At 44.7% G+C, this 17,911-nt stretch overlaps 5 protein-coding genes across 5 annotated transcripts; all 5 read left to right on the forward strand.

Moving 5' to 3' along the window:
• Positions 1-7,158: 7,158 nt before the first annotated feature.
• Positions 7,159-8,804, forward strand: LOC128297348 (protein trunk). Its single transcript, XM_053032975.1, has one exon. It carries the CDS (start codon positions 7,541-7,543, stop codon positions 8,372-8,374), a length of 834 nt encoding a protein of 277 aa, XP_052888935.1. The 5' UTR covers positions 7,159-7,540; the 3' UTR covers positions 8,375-8,804.
• Positions 8,805-11,400: 2,596 nt separating this feature from the next.
• Positions 11,401-11,930, forward strand: LOC128299076 (NPC intracellular cholesterol transporter 2-like). The gene is made up of 2 exons (XM_053034929.1): positions 11,401-11,476; positions 11,545-11,930. The coding sequence occupies exons 1-2, from the start codon at positions 11,401-11,403 to the stop codon at positions 11,928-11,930; spliced, it is 462 nt and encodes a 153-aa protein (XP_052890889.1).
• A 704-nt stretch (positions 11,931-12,634) lies between these two features.
• Positions 12,635-13,156, forward strand: LOC128298586 (NPC intracellular cholesterol transporter 2-like). The gene is made up of 2 exons (XM_053034355.1): positions 12,635-12,701; positions 12,771-13,156. The coding sequence occupies exons 1-2, from the start codon at positions 12,635-12,637 to the stop codon at positions 13,154-13,156; spliced, it is 453 nt and encodes a 150-aa protein (XP_052890315.1).
• Positions 13,157-13,400: 244 nt separating this feature from the next.
• LOC128298477 (uncharacterized) lies at positions 13,401-13,922 on the forward strand. The gene is made up of 2 exons (XM_053034227.1): positions 13,401-13,470; positions 13,546-13,922. Exons 1-2 carry the CDS (start codon positions 13,401-13,403, stop codon positions 13,920-13,922), a joined length of 447 nt encoding a protein of 148 aa, XP_052890187.1.
• A 1,404-nt stretch (positions 13,923-15,326) lies between these two features.
• On the forward strand, positions 15,327-15,873 carry LOC128299083 (uncharacterized). The gene is made up of 2 exons (XM_053034936.1): positions 15,327-15,513; positions 15,599-15,873. Exons 1-2 carry the CDS (start codon positions 15,327-15,329, stop codon positions 15,871-15,873), a joined length of 462 nt encoding a protein of 153 aa, XP_052890896.1.
• The last annotated feature ends 2,038 nt before the right edge of the window (positions 15,874-17,911 follow it).

Below are 17,911 nucleotides of genomic sequence, written 5' to 3' on the forward strand. Positions count from 1 at the left end.
ATGTTGTACGAGCAAATTTTGACGACTATTTTCGTTTTTGTTTGAAGGACGATTTAATGGCAATTGATTTAATGATTTTTTGGTCTAAACCTTTTTTCCCTTAGATACAAGTTAGACAAGTTAGGCTAGAAGATACTTTGACTTATCATCATTGTTCTGCACTCCAATTCTGGGGGGTATCAGTCAGCCGTATTAATATTTCCGTAGATATACATACGTTGATGTCTATGTCATCTTTTCAGAGACACTGAACTTCTTTTTTGTTTTTTTTTTTTTCGGACAACTCGGTCCAATTTTAGAGATATTTGTTTTAAGATCTTCTGAATTTGATTATATTAACATTTATGGAGGGGTTTAGATAGCATTTAGGATCATCAGTCCATGATCATTCTCGATCTGATCTTGTCTGACAGCTGCATTTTCAAAGTTATGACGTCTTTCAGCCTACTATATTCTCTCGCTCGCGATCATCGCTTATCTGTCAATAAAAGTCAGTTGTTTATCCAATTGTTCAAAGTTTATCGTGTATTTTTAACACATTTTAACCATGTTGTTTAATGCTCAATGTTGCTATCAATGGTTGCTTTCCATTATAGAAAACTAAATCGAAATATCAATTCCTGAAACTGTTCAAATAGAAATTATATCGACATGAAGCATAACTTGGTGCTAGTCTCTCCTGTCGGCAGAATAAACCCATACGCGCCCTTTGTTCGATTTGTTATCACACTGAAATACGATGACATATTTTCAATCAGATTAAGAAATTCTCCTTTCGCCCACGTCTCGTATAAGCGCATGAAGCGCACCTGAAAAATGAAATTCTTCTCTTTGTTTGCTTTACGCCACTCCATATGGGTCCGGTACACGGTACACGACCAGTGGCAGCGTGTCCCCTTGGTGCTGCTGCTGCCTAGATAATCTGCCAACAATAACATCTCAATTAGTTACGACATTCTTGACACGCGTAACGTGCCAGTAAGGAATGTTGTCACACTGGTCGAACATTTTGGTCATCGTGTTGGCAAATCCTCACCAGACGTTGCTGCCGCATCGACTGGGTGTGAAGACGAGTGTATTAACTTTTCACAATTGATTTTCCGCGTTTAGGGTGGGATGGGAAGTGGGGGACGATAGGTGACAGATTTTTTTCTCTCTCTTGAGCTCCTGCTAGTCGTCTAAAATGTCCACTAAGCCACTGGAAGGCAATGTAGGGAGGACATCGGTGCAGACGTCTAAAGATCACCAGTCGCAGACGATGCTTGCGGGGAGTTTCTGTAAATGATTTTGGACTCGTTGTGTTGTTGTGTTGGGGTTCTTGCCCAGGGTATGGCCGGCAAAGATGAAAGGACAATTACATTCACATACCACATCCTGAGAATTTCGTATCATCAAAGTATCTTCGGTCTTACATCACCCCAAGACCCGGGACAGTAATCCCCTCTGTGAGTTCCCATGGCAAAACTTGTAGACACAATTTATTCTCGTCGTGGAACAGCAATCCCCCACTGCGTGTGTCGTTGCGAATGGACTTTTGGTGACATTTGTGGTAAATTCCTGTAAGTCGTCGCACCACAGGGAATTGTAAGCACTTCCATCGAAGGAGGATGGGTTCTTTTGGGCAGGAGGAAATGCGTTTTTTTTCTTTCTTCGCTTTGCTTCAAGCTGCTCGAGTGTGCATTTGATTAAAATCGTTCTAGAAACCCACAGATTAACGCTATTGGAAGCGAGTTGATTAAAAACCCCTCCAGAACGGAGGGAATGAATGGCACACGGAACGAAACGTAATGGAACATTCCACAGGTTCGTCGAACCGCGGTTGATTTGTGAATGGCGAATGAAAATTTATGCCAATCTGTGCGATAATTAGGTGCCGACTTAGCGGATCGTTCATAAGCCATCCACCTCAGGAGATCGTCCATACATTCATCGTTCAGCTCACGCTCCAGCTAGACGCTACAAGGAGGAAGTTTTTGCAGCGCTAGCGATATTCCATTTCTTGCCCACCAACCTTCTTTTTTTGCGAGACTGTGTACGCCCAAGGTGTGCCATAATTAATTACAGCGAAATTGAAACTTTCCACCGATACGGATCGCCGATATGCTCGGACCTTAGATATTACGATCAAACGCATCCGGGGAAAGAATGCGAACAGCGATAATGGTACAGGAAGAAGTTAGAAAACAAAAACAAAGCACACTGCCGGCAGTACCTGGCAGCTGCTGGTTTGCGGAAATAATAAGGAAAACGTTAAGTGGCGCATTAAATGGGGGCGCGCTTGGAGTGTACCGATGTCCTGCTGGGTTCGCTGCGAAAAGCGAGTTCGGCCACCGGTGAGCAACGCCGGTTTTGGGATGGTAAATAACAGGCGGGCAGGCGGGATTTATGGAATTTTTAATAACATTCTAATGGAAGCTGTCGTGTCGTGGTGGCGAGCAAGCAAGCCACGAGAAAAATGGCGCATTTCCGTCGCCAACGACCAACTTTGCAGATCATTAGCAAGGCACTTTAGTGTACTTAATAAGCTGGTAGCGTGGTATTATATTTCCGCCATCGTTTATTGGGTACTATACTGTGTGCGCCAAGGTTTTGTATGATTTTTTTTTCTATTTCAGGTTAGCGAAAATGTGTGTTTCTAGTTCACTCGAAAATCACGAATGCTTGCAAGCTATGCAGAATGTCAAATAAATGGCTTTATTTAGAGGAAATGTTTGCTTAAAGCGTGTTGCTCCCTTTAATCGGGAGAGATTAAAAAAGAACCGACCGTAATAACAAAATTGCTTTCACTGGAACAACTATGGCTTCTTGTGTTTCTAGCGAAGCGTTGGGGTAAGAAGAAGGGGAAAAAATGTCCATCCTGTCACAGCAAAGCCTTAATCCTAGCCGAGCGTTCGATTATCCTTTTGGCATTGTGTAGCTTCACCTACAGCGCGCAGGAAGGAAAGGAAAGCATCAAGACTCCAATCAACCATTGTTCTCGCCTTCAGGAACTACTTTCTACCAGGTTTTCCCTAGCCGTTCCCTGTCATCACCCAGACGGAAAATATTGAAAGAAAAGAGAAAAGTCTTGACTGTTAAGTGAAAATGTTTCGCTAAGGGAAGCACACAACCAGCCTGCGACAATCCGTGGAATGTTGTCTCGATTCTGTGTTTCGATTTGTTACAGGACCTGCTGTAATGTTATCTCCAGAGATGAACAGATTGCGTATCACAAGAGGTCGTCCCACCAAGCGTCGTAGGAATTGTTTTCTTTCAATTCCTCACTGGTAACGAACACGATTGCACTTGACAGCGCGACCGTGGGCTAAATTAGCTACATCTTTCGCCAATATTTAACGAGCTCATTAGCATAATCATTATCAGCGTCGCGATCAATTGACTTTTCCACGAGGCGTATCGATGCTGGACCCCAACCGGGCCAACCATCCGATGCAACAGATTGCAGTTGGATCTCGTGTCTACCAGCAGAAGATGGGATCGATTTACCCACCGATACGGTGTGTCCCTTTCCAATCTGCCGGGGTTTGTTGGGTAAAGCATGTCAAACTCAACGAGGAACGGACGAGTTCAATTTTAAAGTACAAAATAGTCGAGATTTGCTGGTGGAAATATCCTTATGCGCACCCTTATGCCGGTGTGTAATGCAGCCCGCTTCACCCTACGCAGTTTTTCCCGGGCAAAAATTGGAAATTCGTTTACAAAACCCGAGAGGGGAAACGGGATGGGTTTTTAGAAGGCTAATTGAGCGAAAGAATAGGGCACAGCAGCAACGGCTCGTGCGGAAACGTTTGCGTGTGTAAACAAGGGTTGGCGATACGCGGCAGGATGTTGATGTTGCGTTGATGTCGGGTGTTGTTGAAGTGGTGGCCGGGATTTGTTTACAGCTGTAAAGGGTGTTTTACGGTGCTTTAGGAGATGTTGTACAAATCATTCCATAATGGGGGGGTCACGGGTGTCAGCGCTGGTGCGCGTGAATGGGCCGAGGCGTGTGAAATTTACTGTAAAGCGGAACGGACGTGGATGAACTTGTCATACTGTTTTTAACAAGCAATTGTAAGTGTTTCATTTGACCACTTCGATAAAAAGTATTCGATGCGGATCGATTATACACAAAGGTGAATCGTTCTTTCGAAGAAAGGTAAAGAAATACTGGGATTGAGTTATTGAACTTTTGTTTATGAAGGACATTTCCAACATTTTTTTGACATTTGGAGCCAATTTTCAAACGATTCTCAGAAGCGCTACAAGCGACAGAAAGCGAGAAATATAATGGCATTTTGTTACAGATTTCCAAAATTATCTTATTTTACTGTTCTAAGGTGCTTATGAAGGATCCGCTTTGACAGCATGTAAGATAAACATAGAGAGAGTATTTTAGCTCGAGAAGCTGGTACTTCGTCCTGCTGGAATACGTCGTGCTCAGCTCCGAAGCTCCGAAGAATTTTCGGAGACTGGTTTGACCTGAATTTCAATCCTACATTATTACCGACACAGCATAAGTAAATGGGATATACCTATTACCGACACAGCATAAGTAAATGGCCTATAAGTAAATGATGACTATTTCTATACAAAATTTAAGCCCCTAAGGTCTGCGCGATTGTGACAAACTCGAGTATAGTGGAATTCTGAAAAAAAAATCTTCATTTGTAGAAATTTGCTTAACAATAAAATTTCTTAAATGCTGTTTTCAGTTAATTTATTACAAAAAAATGACTCATTAAACAATTTTACTTTATATTGATTCAATTAATATTCGCTTCAGTTCAGCTGTTATAATCAAATAAGGATAGCAAGAACAGAACTCAAATCATATGGGAAAGTAAATAATACACCAATCCCTTATAATTTAAACCAACCACCTGTCAATTAGTACAACAAAACTATAGCTTTCTGTCACATTTCTACACCGTTGCCCAGCAGGCCTACTGTGTCGTGTGGTAAATTGGTTCGCAAAACAGTGGTTAACCGTCGTTGCGCTGATGAATTTAATTAGCCAATACCAGTGGTTAACCTTGCGCTCGCCAAACACGCCAACGCGTATGCAAAAGTATCTCCCAATTTGGTTCCCTGCGAAAGGGACACTCATACCCATGGGTGTGAAAATATCGCTGCACAAAGCCAAACATGAACACTTCATTTAATTTCATTGCACAACACTTGCACCTTGCAAATTCGAGAAACCGGATGTAATTTCTATGATTGCATTCGCAACTGGCAAACGATGGGCGAGCGCGTTCCGGTTTGTAGGGAATGGCGTGCAGAGCAAGCATAAACTTTTCTTCTGGAAATTGGATTGAAGAAATGAAATTAAAGAGCAAAAAGAGCCGGTAAAAAATAAAAAACACACCTGGAGTATATGTGGTAGATTTCCAACGACGTGCACGTGTGAAAAGTAATGAATTTAATGAAACCTTCCACCGCTTTTCACATCCGGCATTGTATGGAAAGGACACTAGGCGGCAGTACTCGGAAGGGAAGAAGTGTGCGAAAGCGGTGAAAATTATTATTTGAAAAATTACATTAAAATCGAGACATTCTTCGCGTCCACATGGTGGTGGGTTTGGGTGCAGCTCTGCACCCACGGAGAAATCAATTTTACATCACGGGCTTAGTGACTGGCGGCGCACAGGAAAGTAAAAAAAAAACCCATACACACATCCGGATTTTCCGTTTGCCGGAATGGAGAAGGAATTGGAATCGAATTACGGGAAGATCTCTTTGATAGCTTAGTGCATCAAACGAAGAGCCCGGCATTGATTCCCGGGAGAAGCATTATGGAGGTTGACGGTAATGGTGCCGAAGATTAAATTTATCCGCAAAATCCACACATCCCACGTAGGCATGCAGGCAGGTGGATGACGCATTGGACCATGTTGCCTGTTGTGATGCCACACCGACGACAATTCTTCACTTGCTACCGCCTGAACGCGGCGCTCACATGCCACCGTGAGTTTCAAAAAAAAATTGGCCAAAGTTGATACCTATTTCGGAAATCGGCTGGAACTCAGTAAATTTAATACTTTCCAGCAAGATTGATGTCGTGTTTTCGCTTTGCTGCCTTCTACCATCCGGGCTAAACAGCCTAGCACGAGCTGGGTCTCGCGGTGCAGAGAAGTATTGCAGCCGTTTGCTAATCCGATCACAAAAGACGTGACATTTCTTCTGGGCGGCTCAGTGGCGTCCAACTTCGCGTGCGTTTCGGGTGACAGAATTCCGCTAACTGGAAACTGCTGCGCTGTGATGGGGGAAAAATAAGAGTAGACATCTCACTAATCCCTGTGCAGCATTCCGTTTCTTTATCGCATTATCAGTGGGTTCGCTTCTGCCTGTTGGATAGAAGTCTCCCGCAGAAGGAGAGAAGAAGGATAGGAAGGTAACGGAAAGGATACACCTTTAACCTTGAATTCCGTAAGCTTTGTCGATCGTGCAATTTCCAGAGCGTGGCGCAATTTCCCGTTGCGAGAGGTGTGCACCGACGGGGGCGTATTTCTTCCCTGAATTATTTCGCACAGAAGTTTTGTTGGTTGGCGCATGCTTTTGACTACCACAAAGTTAATGTGATTGTCATTGTTTCCGCGTTCGATACCGCTTCGGTGGTACATGAAGATTCGGACGTTTGTCTGTACCCGCAGCAGACGAAACGGTTCTGCCACTGGTACGTTCGTTCGTTTGATCGGCCACTGTGCCACGTAAAATTAGAACCGTATTTTCGATGCCTTGTCCTCCTACCTGGTCGTACTCTCCGAAGGGCGACCCTGTGTGGGACGAGTTCAAAGCGAAACGTCAAAGTCGTTTGCAAAGTAAACAAACACCGCCCTCCCTTTCGCGAACGCACCCTAACCCGGTTCGGCCCCCTTCACTTCACTCCGTCCGTTACAGCTGGGCTGCGAAGGGAGCGCATTGCTAGGGGACAGGTAGTGTGGTTAGGGCCACCGAAGATCACCCGTGGCACGCAGGCAGACGGGTTGTCGAAAGCGTAACGTTTTGGCAGGCACAACACTCACACACAGGTGGTTAAACGATCGCACAGGTAGCGGGAAGGTTTCGCCAAGGGTGTTGGGCGCAGGAAGAGGACAGGGAATCGAACGTGCCGGTGGCGGAAACGAGAGACCCATGGTATTTGCTATAAAACTGTCCGCACACTATCATTACCCCTTATTAACATTGCCAGCGTGTCGTCAGTCTGCCATCAAATTTGGCACCAACAAGATCACTCTGTGAACCACGTTCCTGACAGCCAAATTCCTGCGTATATGTTCTCAGTGTTGTCAAATGTTCCGGAGTGCTGCATACTAGCAAGATTAGTAGGCAAGCGTGGCAACACTAAACAAAATCGTGTTACAATACACAATACACCGTGAAACCGTCTGTGAAGGTGTAATCCTCGAGTGAGAAAGTGCGCGACACACCTGACTCGTTTGACAGCCCTGATACTCATTAGCTTACGCATCGTTGTGTGCGTACGATCGTGTTATGATAAGGTGACGCGTGATCAGCTATCCGCATCTGTTTGTAGTCCCGACACCTGGCACCGATCATGTTCCTGGGCGCACTGCTGCTGACGCTGATCCTGCTGCAGTGCGATGGCCGGGCACTGAAGCGCGACAGAACCGTGCCGAACGATGACGGCGGCTACAGCTTCCTGTCGAGGCAAGCGGCCGCGGAGAATGCCTGCGAGCAGCTACCACCACCGGTGCTGACCGAAATACTAGGACCGGCGTTTAATCCACGCTACATGAGCATCGAGGAGCCACCGGTAGCGGAGAGCGGCGGTGATCAATCGAACCCAGCCGGAAAGCGGGATGCGGAACCGTTTCCACCGTTCTACGTCGACGATAAGTACTCGCTCGAGCTGAGCCACAAACCGGCCTGGGAGGTGAAACACGTCGCGGACCCGATCCCGCAGGGGGAGCTTGTTGGCGGTCGGGTGCGGACACGGCGCGACCTCTTCAACGACATCCTGGCCACGCTGGAACAGGGTGCCACATCTGCGGAGCACGACGGCGCACAATCGGCCCGATCGGTCCGATCCTTCGGCGGTAAGGGCCGTACGCGATCATCCAGCACGGGGGGAACGCCGCGACCGTGGGAGTGTGAGGCGAAGATACGGTGGATCGATCTGGGTCCGGAGTACTTTCCCCGGTTTCTGCGGACGGTCGAGTGTACGCGGCAGAACTGCTGGTACGGCCACTACTCCTGCCAGCCGCGCTCGTTCACGGTGAAGATCCTGCGGCGGCGAACGGGCGAATGCGTCCAGAGCGATCGGTTACGGCGCATCGGTGTCGACGGATTGCCGGGCGAGCTGCGGGAGCTGTGGGTGTGGGAGGAGCGGGCGGTCAACTTTTGCTGTGACTGTGCGCCAGCCTTCTGAACCGGGTGCCGCCGTGTTGTTGTGTAGCGTTGTATATTTAAGCGTTTATTTAAATCTTTCGTACTCGTTGACGCACTGGTAAATCTTAATGTTGACATTTGGATAAGTGGCATAAAAAGAGGAGAAGCAGCAGTAGTTAGTAAGTCATGTATAGGCCCTAAATCGTGTACATATTTAGTCATATACATTCGGGAAAACCGTAGGTGTTTAAGGGACTGCAACAGGACAGGACGGTGGTTGGCAGAGCGAATGGTACCGAGGACGATCATTTGCCCCGTTCAGTGTGCGTTGTGCGTTTGTGCGTCGATGCAACTTGAACGTCAGTGTTGTTGGTGTGTGCACGTGCGCACAGTGGGTCTCGTGCGTGCGTGCGTGCGTGCGGCTGTATTTGTGTGTGGGCGTGAAGTAACAAATAAAACTAAAGCTTACCGCTGCCCAGCAGTGGACAGAAGATGAACCCAAGTTTTGAGTTGATTTCGGTTGTTTGAAAAGGATACGAACACCCCCGGAAAGGTGAGCCGTAAGTATGGCAAAATGAGGCGTGAAGGTTTTGCTACCCGCGCGAAGTTGTTGTCGCAATTACCTTACCTCGACGAATTTCTTATTTTTAGGCCAAAACCACCACAAACCATGTCCCGAAAGGGGGAGGGTAGCTATGCTAGCTTAAACCAACATACATACGGTTGGCCGACGGGGCGCTGCATGGCCATCGAATCGAGATCCAGCAGCTCAGTTTAGCCCAGCTTAACAGCATCTTCCGTCGTTAGGTGCGGTGGGAGGGTAATGTGACAAAGTGCTTACCCGGTTGAAGGACTAATTTCAGCGTCCTTATTATGTTTTTGCATAAATATTGAAAATTAGCTTCCAACAAAATTGTTGACGCCTGTCGGCAGCGACATATTGTCGAGGATTCGGATTTACGCCAGCAGCATCGCAGCTATGCTAAAAGGCAATGCATATTCATAAACCGTAACCGTGCGATGTTTAAAAGGGTTCGCTCCTTTCCCTAGGGGGTGGACATGTGGACTAGTTTTTTTTAGATCAACAGTTATTTGATGCATTTATAGAAAGCGTTGGGTGTGGGATTGGGTTTAATTGTGCAAAATCTGTGAGAATCTTAGAAACCTATTACAGAAGTGAAATTTAAGACAATTTTCTGTCCGTCAATTAGACTTTTTTAAATTTTTTTAATATTATCCGTTGAATGTAATATTTATAACGTATAGAAACTCTTTTAAAACTTTCTAAATTCTTTTTTCAATGAGTAAAAGTTACAGAACTGGGTTTGGTATAATAATGGAGAGTTTGTGCTTGTGCAACTGCAAGAGATTTGCACTGAAAAGTTATGAAACAAAACATACCTCTAGAGAACAGTGACTTACTGGGAAAATCCACCCTGTTAGCATATCGTTCCAGGCGCAGCAGGAAACTTTTTCTCGCAAAAAACTACGGGGCATAGGATTTTCCCGCGAGGCTATCACTGAATGCGCCTTACGCTCGAATATCTTTCGAATTCCCTGAGCCCAGTACCCATACCACCGTGTTCCAGCACACTCCCTAGGCCCGCAATCGCAGTGGCCGTTTAGTTGAGCAAATATTTGAACGTATCGATTACACGCTAAATCGGATGTGCAAACCATAACCGAGGGGTTTTGCTCTCCGGATGGATCCTACGTGCTGCTACGTGGGTCGTACGGTCGAACCTGTTCGGTAATTACCATTATCGTGTCCGATTACACAACAGTCGCCGCAATACCTGGCATCTGAAACCGTGGTTGGCCCAAAGGCGCCAAACGAATGCAGAGAATTCGTGTCGTTTGTTTTGCTTGTGGTTTTTTCTTCTGTTGTGAGGATAGACTGCACACTGTAGAAACATTCTGGCCTTCTGGAAGAACCTTCGATACACAGTATCAGTTACAGGAGGTTTCGTTTGCCACAGGTATGTTGGCGTATGGGACAAGGTTTTTTCGGAACGTAAGTTGTTTAAATCGTTTAGTTTATTTGAATCTGATTAGATAAATAAAAGGGCATGCCTAGCTACTAACATTTAAAATTATTACCTATAACCTCAGTGAAGAGAATTTTAATTTCTTGAAATTAAGATCAATTATTGTACAACAGATCAATTGCGTTTTGTTAACATTAAATATATATTTTTCCTCGTGGTTTATCATACGTTATCATACGTGACGTTTTAAACGTCACACAAAGTAGCTTAGATCATTATCGCAGTTTTTGTGGTTTTAGTACGTAGACAGACTCATTATAATATTTGTACACTCCTTTGCCTAGTACTAAGTATCAAGCTATGGATTATTTAATGCAGCTGAGATATTACCCCGAAATTCCGGCCATGCAGTTACAGATACGCATAAGAAGGGATCAATGTGCAGTTTTCCCGAGAGGGACTCTGACTCTGTGCAACAAATTCGCCTTTTATCATGCTTTGCTGGTTAAGGTAGCTGAAGAGGTACGATGCCTTGTTGGACCAGGTCACGAGCATCAGGCACGTCTACGGGGCGGGACAAATAGATTAGCTGGATTTCTAATCAATCTAACGATATCAGAGCAATGAAAGCGAAAAACCAAACCCCCCAAAAATGAAGAAAGGAAAACAACAAACAAAACAGAATGTAATCGGTGATTAGCTGGGCAGGTTATACAATTAATGTTCGAGATAATATTCCGCGGTTAGCTCTGTTATCGCAGTACACAAACGTGCAAGCCACACAGTAAAGACGATAAAACGTCCATGGGGAAGAATGCGATTATGGTAGATGTTCAATGACGCGTAACGCCGGATAATAGATTGTGAAAACATTAAGAAGCTGTATTGATAGTCTATCGAATCGTGCTGTTGCCGTGTGTTTTGTAACGATAAGATAAGTTCGCTATAACCTACAGCAACTGAACATTTGTTATACAGTCACAAAACGGTGGAGCACTGTGCACAACCTACAAGCAGCTGACGAACATCGTCTGTGTGTAGCTAAATACCAAGATTCCAACATCGCAATATCTCAAGAATGATTGGAGTAAGCAAAGTTTTGCTTATTGCTGCCTACCTTCCGGCGCTAATTTACGGCATTGCCGTGAGACCGTGTAAGTATCAGGGGTAGTTCCCTTTTTTGTTTTGGAGATATCCGCATGATCCGCATCCGCTGCTTCAGGTCCGAACAATGCACCCATACCGCAGGATGTCCGCGTCGTCGGATGTACGGCCGAACCGTGCATCGTTCAGATTGGCGGTGTAGTCGACATGGATCTGGACTTTGTGGCGGCCCGCGCTACTAACGGAATGCGTGCCACATTGGACATCTTTCTCGGAGACTTCCGCGTACCGTACGATTTGCCGGTAGCTCAGCAGAATGCGTGCAACTTCTTGGAAGCTGGCAACTGCCCGGTCACGCAGGGAGAGTTTATTAACTATCATCTCAGCACACCAGCGGTAGCACCGTTCGCTGGTATTACCGTCGATCTGCAGCTGCAACTTGCCGATGATAATGGGCAGCCGTTGATCTGCTATCGATCTTCAGCTACAATTGTTGCTGCGTAAAGCGTGTATTTCTTTTGTGACTTTCTACAATAAAGTTAATTGCAATGGAAGCTGTGCGAGTATTGAACTGTATTTAAAATTATTTATTTATTAAATAAATGACTCTGATGAGCGGTAGAATATACATCCCGGAGACTACTCTCCATTCAACACAAGCTAGAACATAGTCATAAAGTCTTAATTATCGAAGACACCACAGACGTAGCACGTGGACAGTGTTAGCACATTGAAATCTGTAGGTCAAGATGTTTGATATTTGGGCATTAAAGGGTCTAAGGTGTTATAGGAATGAAAGCTTAATATAAAAACATATTATTCCTTATAAACTAAAAGTTTATCCAAATAAGTTCATCGAATCTTACGACTATACTTCATCCATCCATTCTACCGCAACAAATAGCTCAGTCATGCGTTATGTATTAGATCAACAGAACATTGAATCATATGTGCTCAACTAGACGCAGCTCAAAGAGCGTCTAATCTTTTTGATCTAACACTTTAATCCCCGATGGCTGACTGGCGTCATCACAAGCCATCGTTTTCGGTTGGGGGTGAACTTGGTGATAAAATGTATCGTTGTAACCCGATAAGATACAAGAAGTATCAGCTGCCACTGTTAAATACACAGCACATAACAACAAACCGAACAGTACAGTACGCATTAAACGTTACCAGCGATCTCGCCCACTTGCCAGTATTCCACGATGAAGACAATTCTGATCGTAGTTGCTTGCCTTCCAGCGCTTGTTTTCGGTCTTGCGGTGCGACCATGTAAGTTCCATTAGATTTGGAATTGGAACAATTCCAGAAGCGTTACAATATCGTGATTCTTTTCCGCAGGTGCCAACAATGCGCCCATTCCCCAGGATGTGCGAGTGATAGGCTGCACGGCCGAACCGTGTGTCATTCCGATCGGCGGTATGGTCGATATGGACTGTGACTTCATCTCGCCACGGGCCACCCAAACCGTACAGGCAACACTGGACATCTTTTTGGGAGATTTCCGCGTACCGTACGATCTGCCGGCTGCGCAACAGAATGCTTGCAACTTCTTCGAAGAGGGCAGCTGTCCGGTGACCGAGGGTGAGTTCATCAACTACCATCTGAACACACCGGCAGCAGCACCGTTCGCGGGTATCACAGTTGACCTGCAGCTCCAGCTTACCGACGATAACGGGCAGCCGCTGTTCTGCTTCCGTTCATCTGCCCAAATCGTAGCTGTGTAAAGCCATGCCCGTGTAGTGGGATGGTCGGCAAAAATACAAATAAAATGGCCCGATGAAGGAGTTTGACGAAAATCCTTTAATCAATGTACTCAGATCAACCGGTGCGACACTTATCTTATCTGATGCTAAGCTCAAAGGTATGCTCTACACCGTGGGCATGGTTTATTACATTAACCTTCACCTAGTGCATGTTCAGTAGACTCCGAAAGGTAGTTGTTACAGCACGTTCGTTAAGGATTTCAAGATGTTCAGGCAACTCGTAGCAGTGGTTCTGTTGTTTTCGGCTGTTGTCCAGGGGTTGGAAATTATCCAATGTGAGTAGTAACGCAAGAACAATGACGTTTTGCAGTAAATGCACAGTGTAACGTGTACGTTTTTTTTCTGGGAAGGTTCCAACAATCGTCCGGCACCACAGGAGGTCATCATACCGGGATGCAGTAGCCTCCCGTGCTCGGTTCCAAACCAGTCGAACTTCAACTTTAGCGTGCGTTTCGCTCCGACCTTCCCCACCAACTCGCTTACCGTGGACGTGCGTGCCTCCCTTTTGGGTCTGTTCCTACCGTACGAGGTGCCCGAGCATCTGCGCAACGGTTGCAACAACATCAACACATCCTGCCCACTAACTGCCGGACAGACCGTAACACTCACGGGTACCGCACCGGTCGAGGCTCCACTCACCGGTGTTACGGTAACGATGGAGTTCGAAATTACCGGTGACGGTGGCCAGGTGGCCGTTTGTTTTGCCGCCACCGTGACACTTACGTGAGAAACTGCGAGTTTGAGCTGAGTTTTAATAAATGCTTTACGGTTTCGCATGAAACTTTATGCGGAGAATATTATGCTTGGAAATTACGTTTGTTTGTTTATGTATTATCATTATTGTTTATTTTATTACCAGCATTCCATTACAACTTGATGGTTTAACGATCTTCTAGGGCCGTATAATTTATTGAATTACTAAAAATACGCATCGACTTATCGCAAGTATAAACATCTGCTGCAATTGCAATATCATGTAACTCACTCATCAAAAAAGCTCTTGACGTCAATACCGTTGGCAGAGGCAAGCATCAAACGAAACAAACAAAAACAAAATTAATCAATTGCAAAAACACAGTAAATAAGAGTCAGTACCTAAAGGCTTCGAATTAAGAGATGGCAAAAGCATCGCCATGTTTCATGTTTGGATATGTGACCGGATTATGGACATTATATAAATACTTAATGTTTGAGTTATTCGTGCTCTAAACTGAAAAATTCCTTTTTTAAATGCGAAATATATCGTATGTTTAGACACATCGTATTCTACATAAGTTTATGCTGGAATGCATTGTTACCAAATCGCTTCAGTGTGTGTACGGTGTGTATGTGTGTGTACTAAGAAATCCCATTTCTTGAAATGTTTCATTGTTGAAATGTTTCATCGTGTACTAAGAATTCTCGCTCCTTTGAATACGGCAAAGGCCGTTATATTGGATTAAGAAATTACATAAAAAATAAAATCTCCCTTTTTGAAATGCTTCACTGTTCACCGGCTATTTTGTTACGCCTTTAATTATAGAGCACCCCTGAATGCATGTGCTAGCCCAAGTTGAATGTGAGCAGATTTATAATTGGGAGAAAACGAACTCAGAGTGGAGGAGGCAAACCGTTCTGTTTCTCAATGAATTACACCGCCAAAGAAAATCGTTTGTTATCGGTGTGTAGATAAGGTTACGTTTCTGCTACGCTCCACGTAACTCGCGAACTCGATACATTTTATGAACTTTAAACTGACTCACATACGGTAGAGGCACTACGAAAAACGTGATTACCGTCGTTGACGCTTATCGAGACGATTGATTAGTCTGCTGCTCAGGTGTTCGTATAATTAGAAAAGTATGGCACCGGGTGCCTTGCAGAAGCCCGGGAGATCTTCCCCATACGATAACTGGGCCAACAACATCTTGCAGGTGTCCCGAACACCTGCACTTCGAGTGGATAAGATTAGTCCTCACATCACAAGGTGATTTGCACCATCGACAGATGTACCGTGGTATAAAAACGTGCGTACCCGATCCTCGGACAGTCAAGTGCAGAGTGCCAGCGAGTAGACCATTCGAGTCTTGCAGAAGAAGCTTACGATCAGCTCACAAGGAAGGCTAAACTTAATCCAACAAATTCGGCAAAGATGTACCGATTCGCTGTTCTGCTAGTGGCCCTCGTTGCCAGCGGTAGCCTTACGGAAGCACTGACGACTCACCCATGCTCTAATGGACGACCCCATGCCCGCAATGTGCAGATCTCAGGATGCACAGCGATGCCCTGTAACCTGGTTCGTGGTAGCGATGTCAGCATGGTTGTAGATTGGACAGCACGTAAGTAAAAGCGAGATGGCTACGAATTGGTAGTGCGGATCAGTGGTTGGAAAGCGTGTTAAATGGTTACCCATCTTTCCTGCAGCACACCCTGCCCAAACGCTGTCGTATCGTGTGGTGGCCACGGCCCTCGGTATCACCGCTCCTTATGAGTTGCCCCCGGACCGTGCTGCCGCCTGCAACTGGTTGACCGGTTCTGCATGTCCCATCAGTCAGGGTGAAGATATCGTCAGCACTCTCAGCATGCCGGTTCTGCCGATCTACCCGTTGGTTTCTCTACGTATTGAAGTGAGCATATTGGACGAGGCGACCCGTACACACGCGTGCTTCGAAGTGGAGGCTCGTGTGGTTGTAGCTTAACGTAATCGTGATATGTAATGTAGCGAAGTAAATTTAAATGTAATAAAATATATGTTTAACGACCAAACCCTGGAGATGTTTCATGTTTCATTATTCGTTTCAATGCTTACTTTTAATGTTATGACCGGAGAATGGATTTGAAGGTTTTTTTTGTTTAATTTTTAACATATTTAATTGATTGATTATTGATTGATCTGTTGCGGAATTGATAATTTTACATCTAAAAACTAAAAAAAATTATAAATTACTGTTTGTTTCCTTTAGGCTACTATAGTAGGTCATATCTGGCATAAGGAGATATTCGTTTCATGACTTTCAGTGCATTAGACGTTGATGTTAGCCCAATAGGGCCATAAGTCCCTGAGATTGAGAAATTTTGAAACATGTAATGCTTTGTTTTGTGGTAAATAATCAAGATTGACCCTTTGATTGGCTCATTACTTTAAGATTACTTTCTATTTTAAATTCTAGAGATAAAACACACTGCAATTAACTAACCCAAAGAGAACAATTAGACTTTCAACGGCCAAAATTAAAGAGTGCTCTTTCTAACCGCTGTTGCTCTCCTGCTTGCTCTCTCGCCGAATCGAAAGCTCGCTCGATGACTGAACGATATTCTCATGCTGTTCGCTTCTTCGGCGTCATGCGCTCTCGCTCGTGCTCATTATTGGATATTGCGCACACACATGTGCAATTTCTTCGTCAAATTCGCCGTGTGAAAGAGTACATTTTTGCACCGGTTTTTGATATGAGGAACTGGATGATTTTGCAAGCGCGCTGATGTTTCGGATGAAAATCCAGCCATAAGTTATATGGCACGATATGTACAAGCATGGTTTAATGTATAATTTTTACTATTTCAAACATTTATGCGTGACACACTAAACGGTGCCCTTATTACAAAGAGGTCATTATGGCAACGAACGGTACCGCCATGTATATCACAAAAGGATCGGTTGCTTCAAATTGAAGGAACTGTATTTTGCATCATCCGAAAAAACAAGACACCACACAAGCAACAGGTGGCTAAATTCCTAAAGGCCCTGGCCGGAATGGCAAGTTCTGAAATGTTGTGTGTTAATGTGTCGTGTACGACGATTCCGCTTTTTCAGTTCCCATCGAAGCGGTTATGTAATTGCCTGAATTGGTAGATCGTCCATGTTCATGTTCAGTCCATGTTCATCGACGAAGGCATCCGTTACTGGGCGCTATCTAATAACGAAACGCACCACAAATTGATGCATGTGCACGATGTGCACGATGAAACCGAACTCCAACATAAATTTAGAGCAGGCGATCAATCGGATCTCGTAGTTTGAAAACTTCTGCATGCCAAAGCCACCTTAGCAGACCATAACTTATCATCGCAGAAAAAAATCATCTCTAAAGCGTTTACCTGTCCACGGTTCACTTTGCAGACGAACGTGGGGAACGAATGGTTTCCTGCACGGATGTTAATATAGATAAAGTCTACGTTAGAGGACGTAAACTGGGCTTGAAAATGCTAGCAATTTGCGGTTCTATGGACTCGAGCAATATGCCCCGTACATATCCGATGCCTCCCTACTCCATTCGTTGCAGTATGCTGGGAGTTGTAGATCTAAAATCACCCTTCTCACATACGCAAGCTTTTTTCATCGCTAAGATTCTCCTCAACAATATTTGTGCCCCATCCTTACTATCTATATTCATTCCGGCGGGCCTTACCTGTTACGGCCAAAATGATCCTTTTTTGCAATCTATGAAATCATTCAACTGCTTATTTTTATCATTTCGATTATAACATCTCGATATCTGCTTTTCGGGCCCGTCTAATTAATGACTCCTTTTAATCCTCTATGTCTAGATTGTTCAATCTCTGTTTATCTGTTTTATCTGTTTGTTTAAGATTAGACTATAAGATTCGTTTTGTTAAGCCTTATGGGCGAAAAAATTATTTTCCATATACGGAAAAAAATTATGTCCTCTACACAATCATTGTATATCGAGCAAAGGATAAACCCGTGACCTGTCGAACGGTGCTGATCTTCTGTGTTTG

Source organism: Anopheles moucheti, chromosome 2 (genome assembly GCF_943734755.1).
Source record: "Anopheles moucheti chromosome 2, idAnoMoucSN_F20_07, whole genome shotgun sequence".
Taxonomy (NCBI): Eukaryota; Metazoa; Arthropoda; class Insecta; order Diptera; family Culicidae; genus Anopheles; species Anopheles moucheti.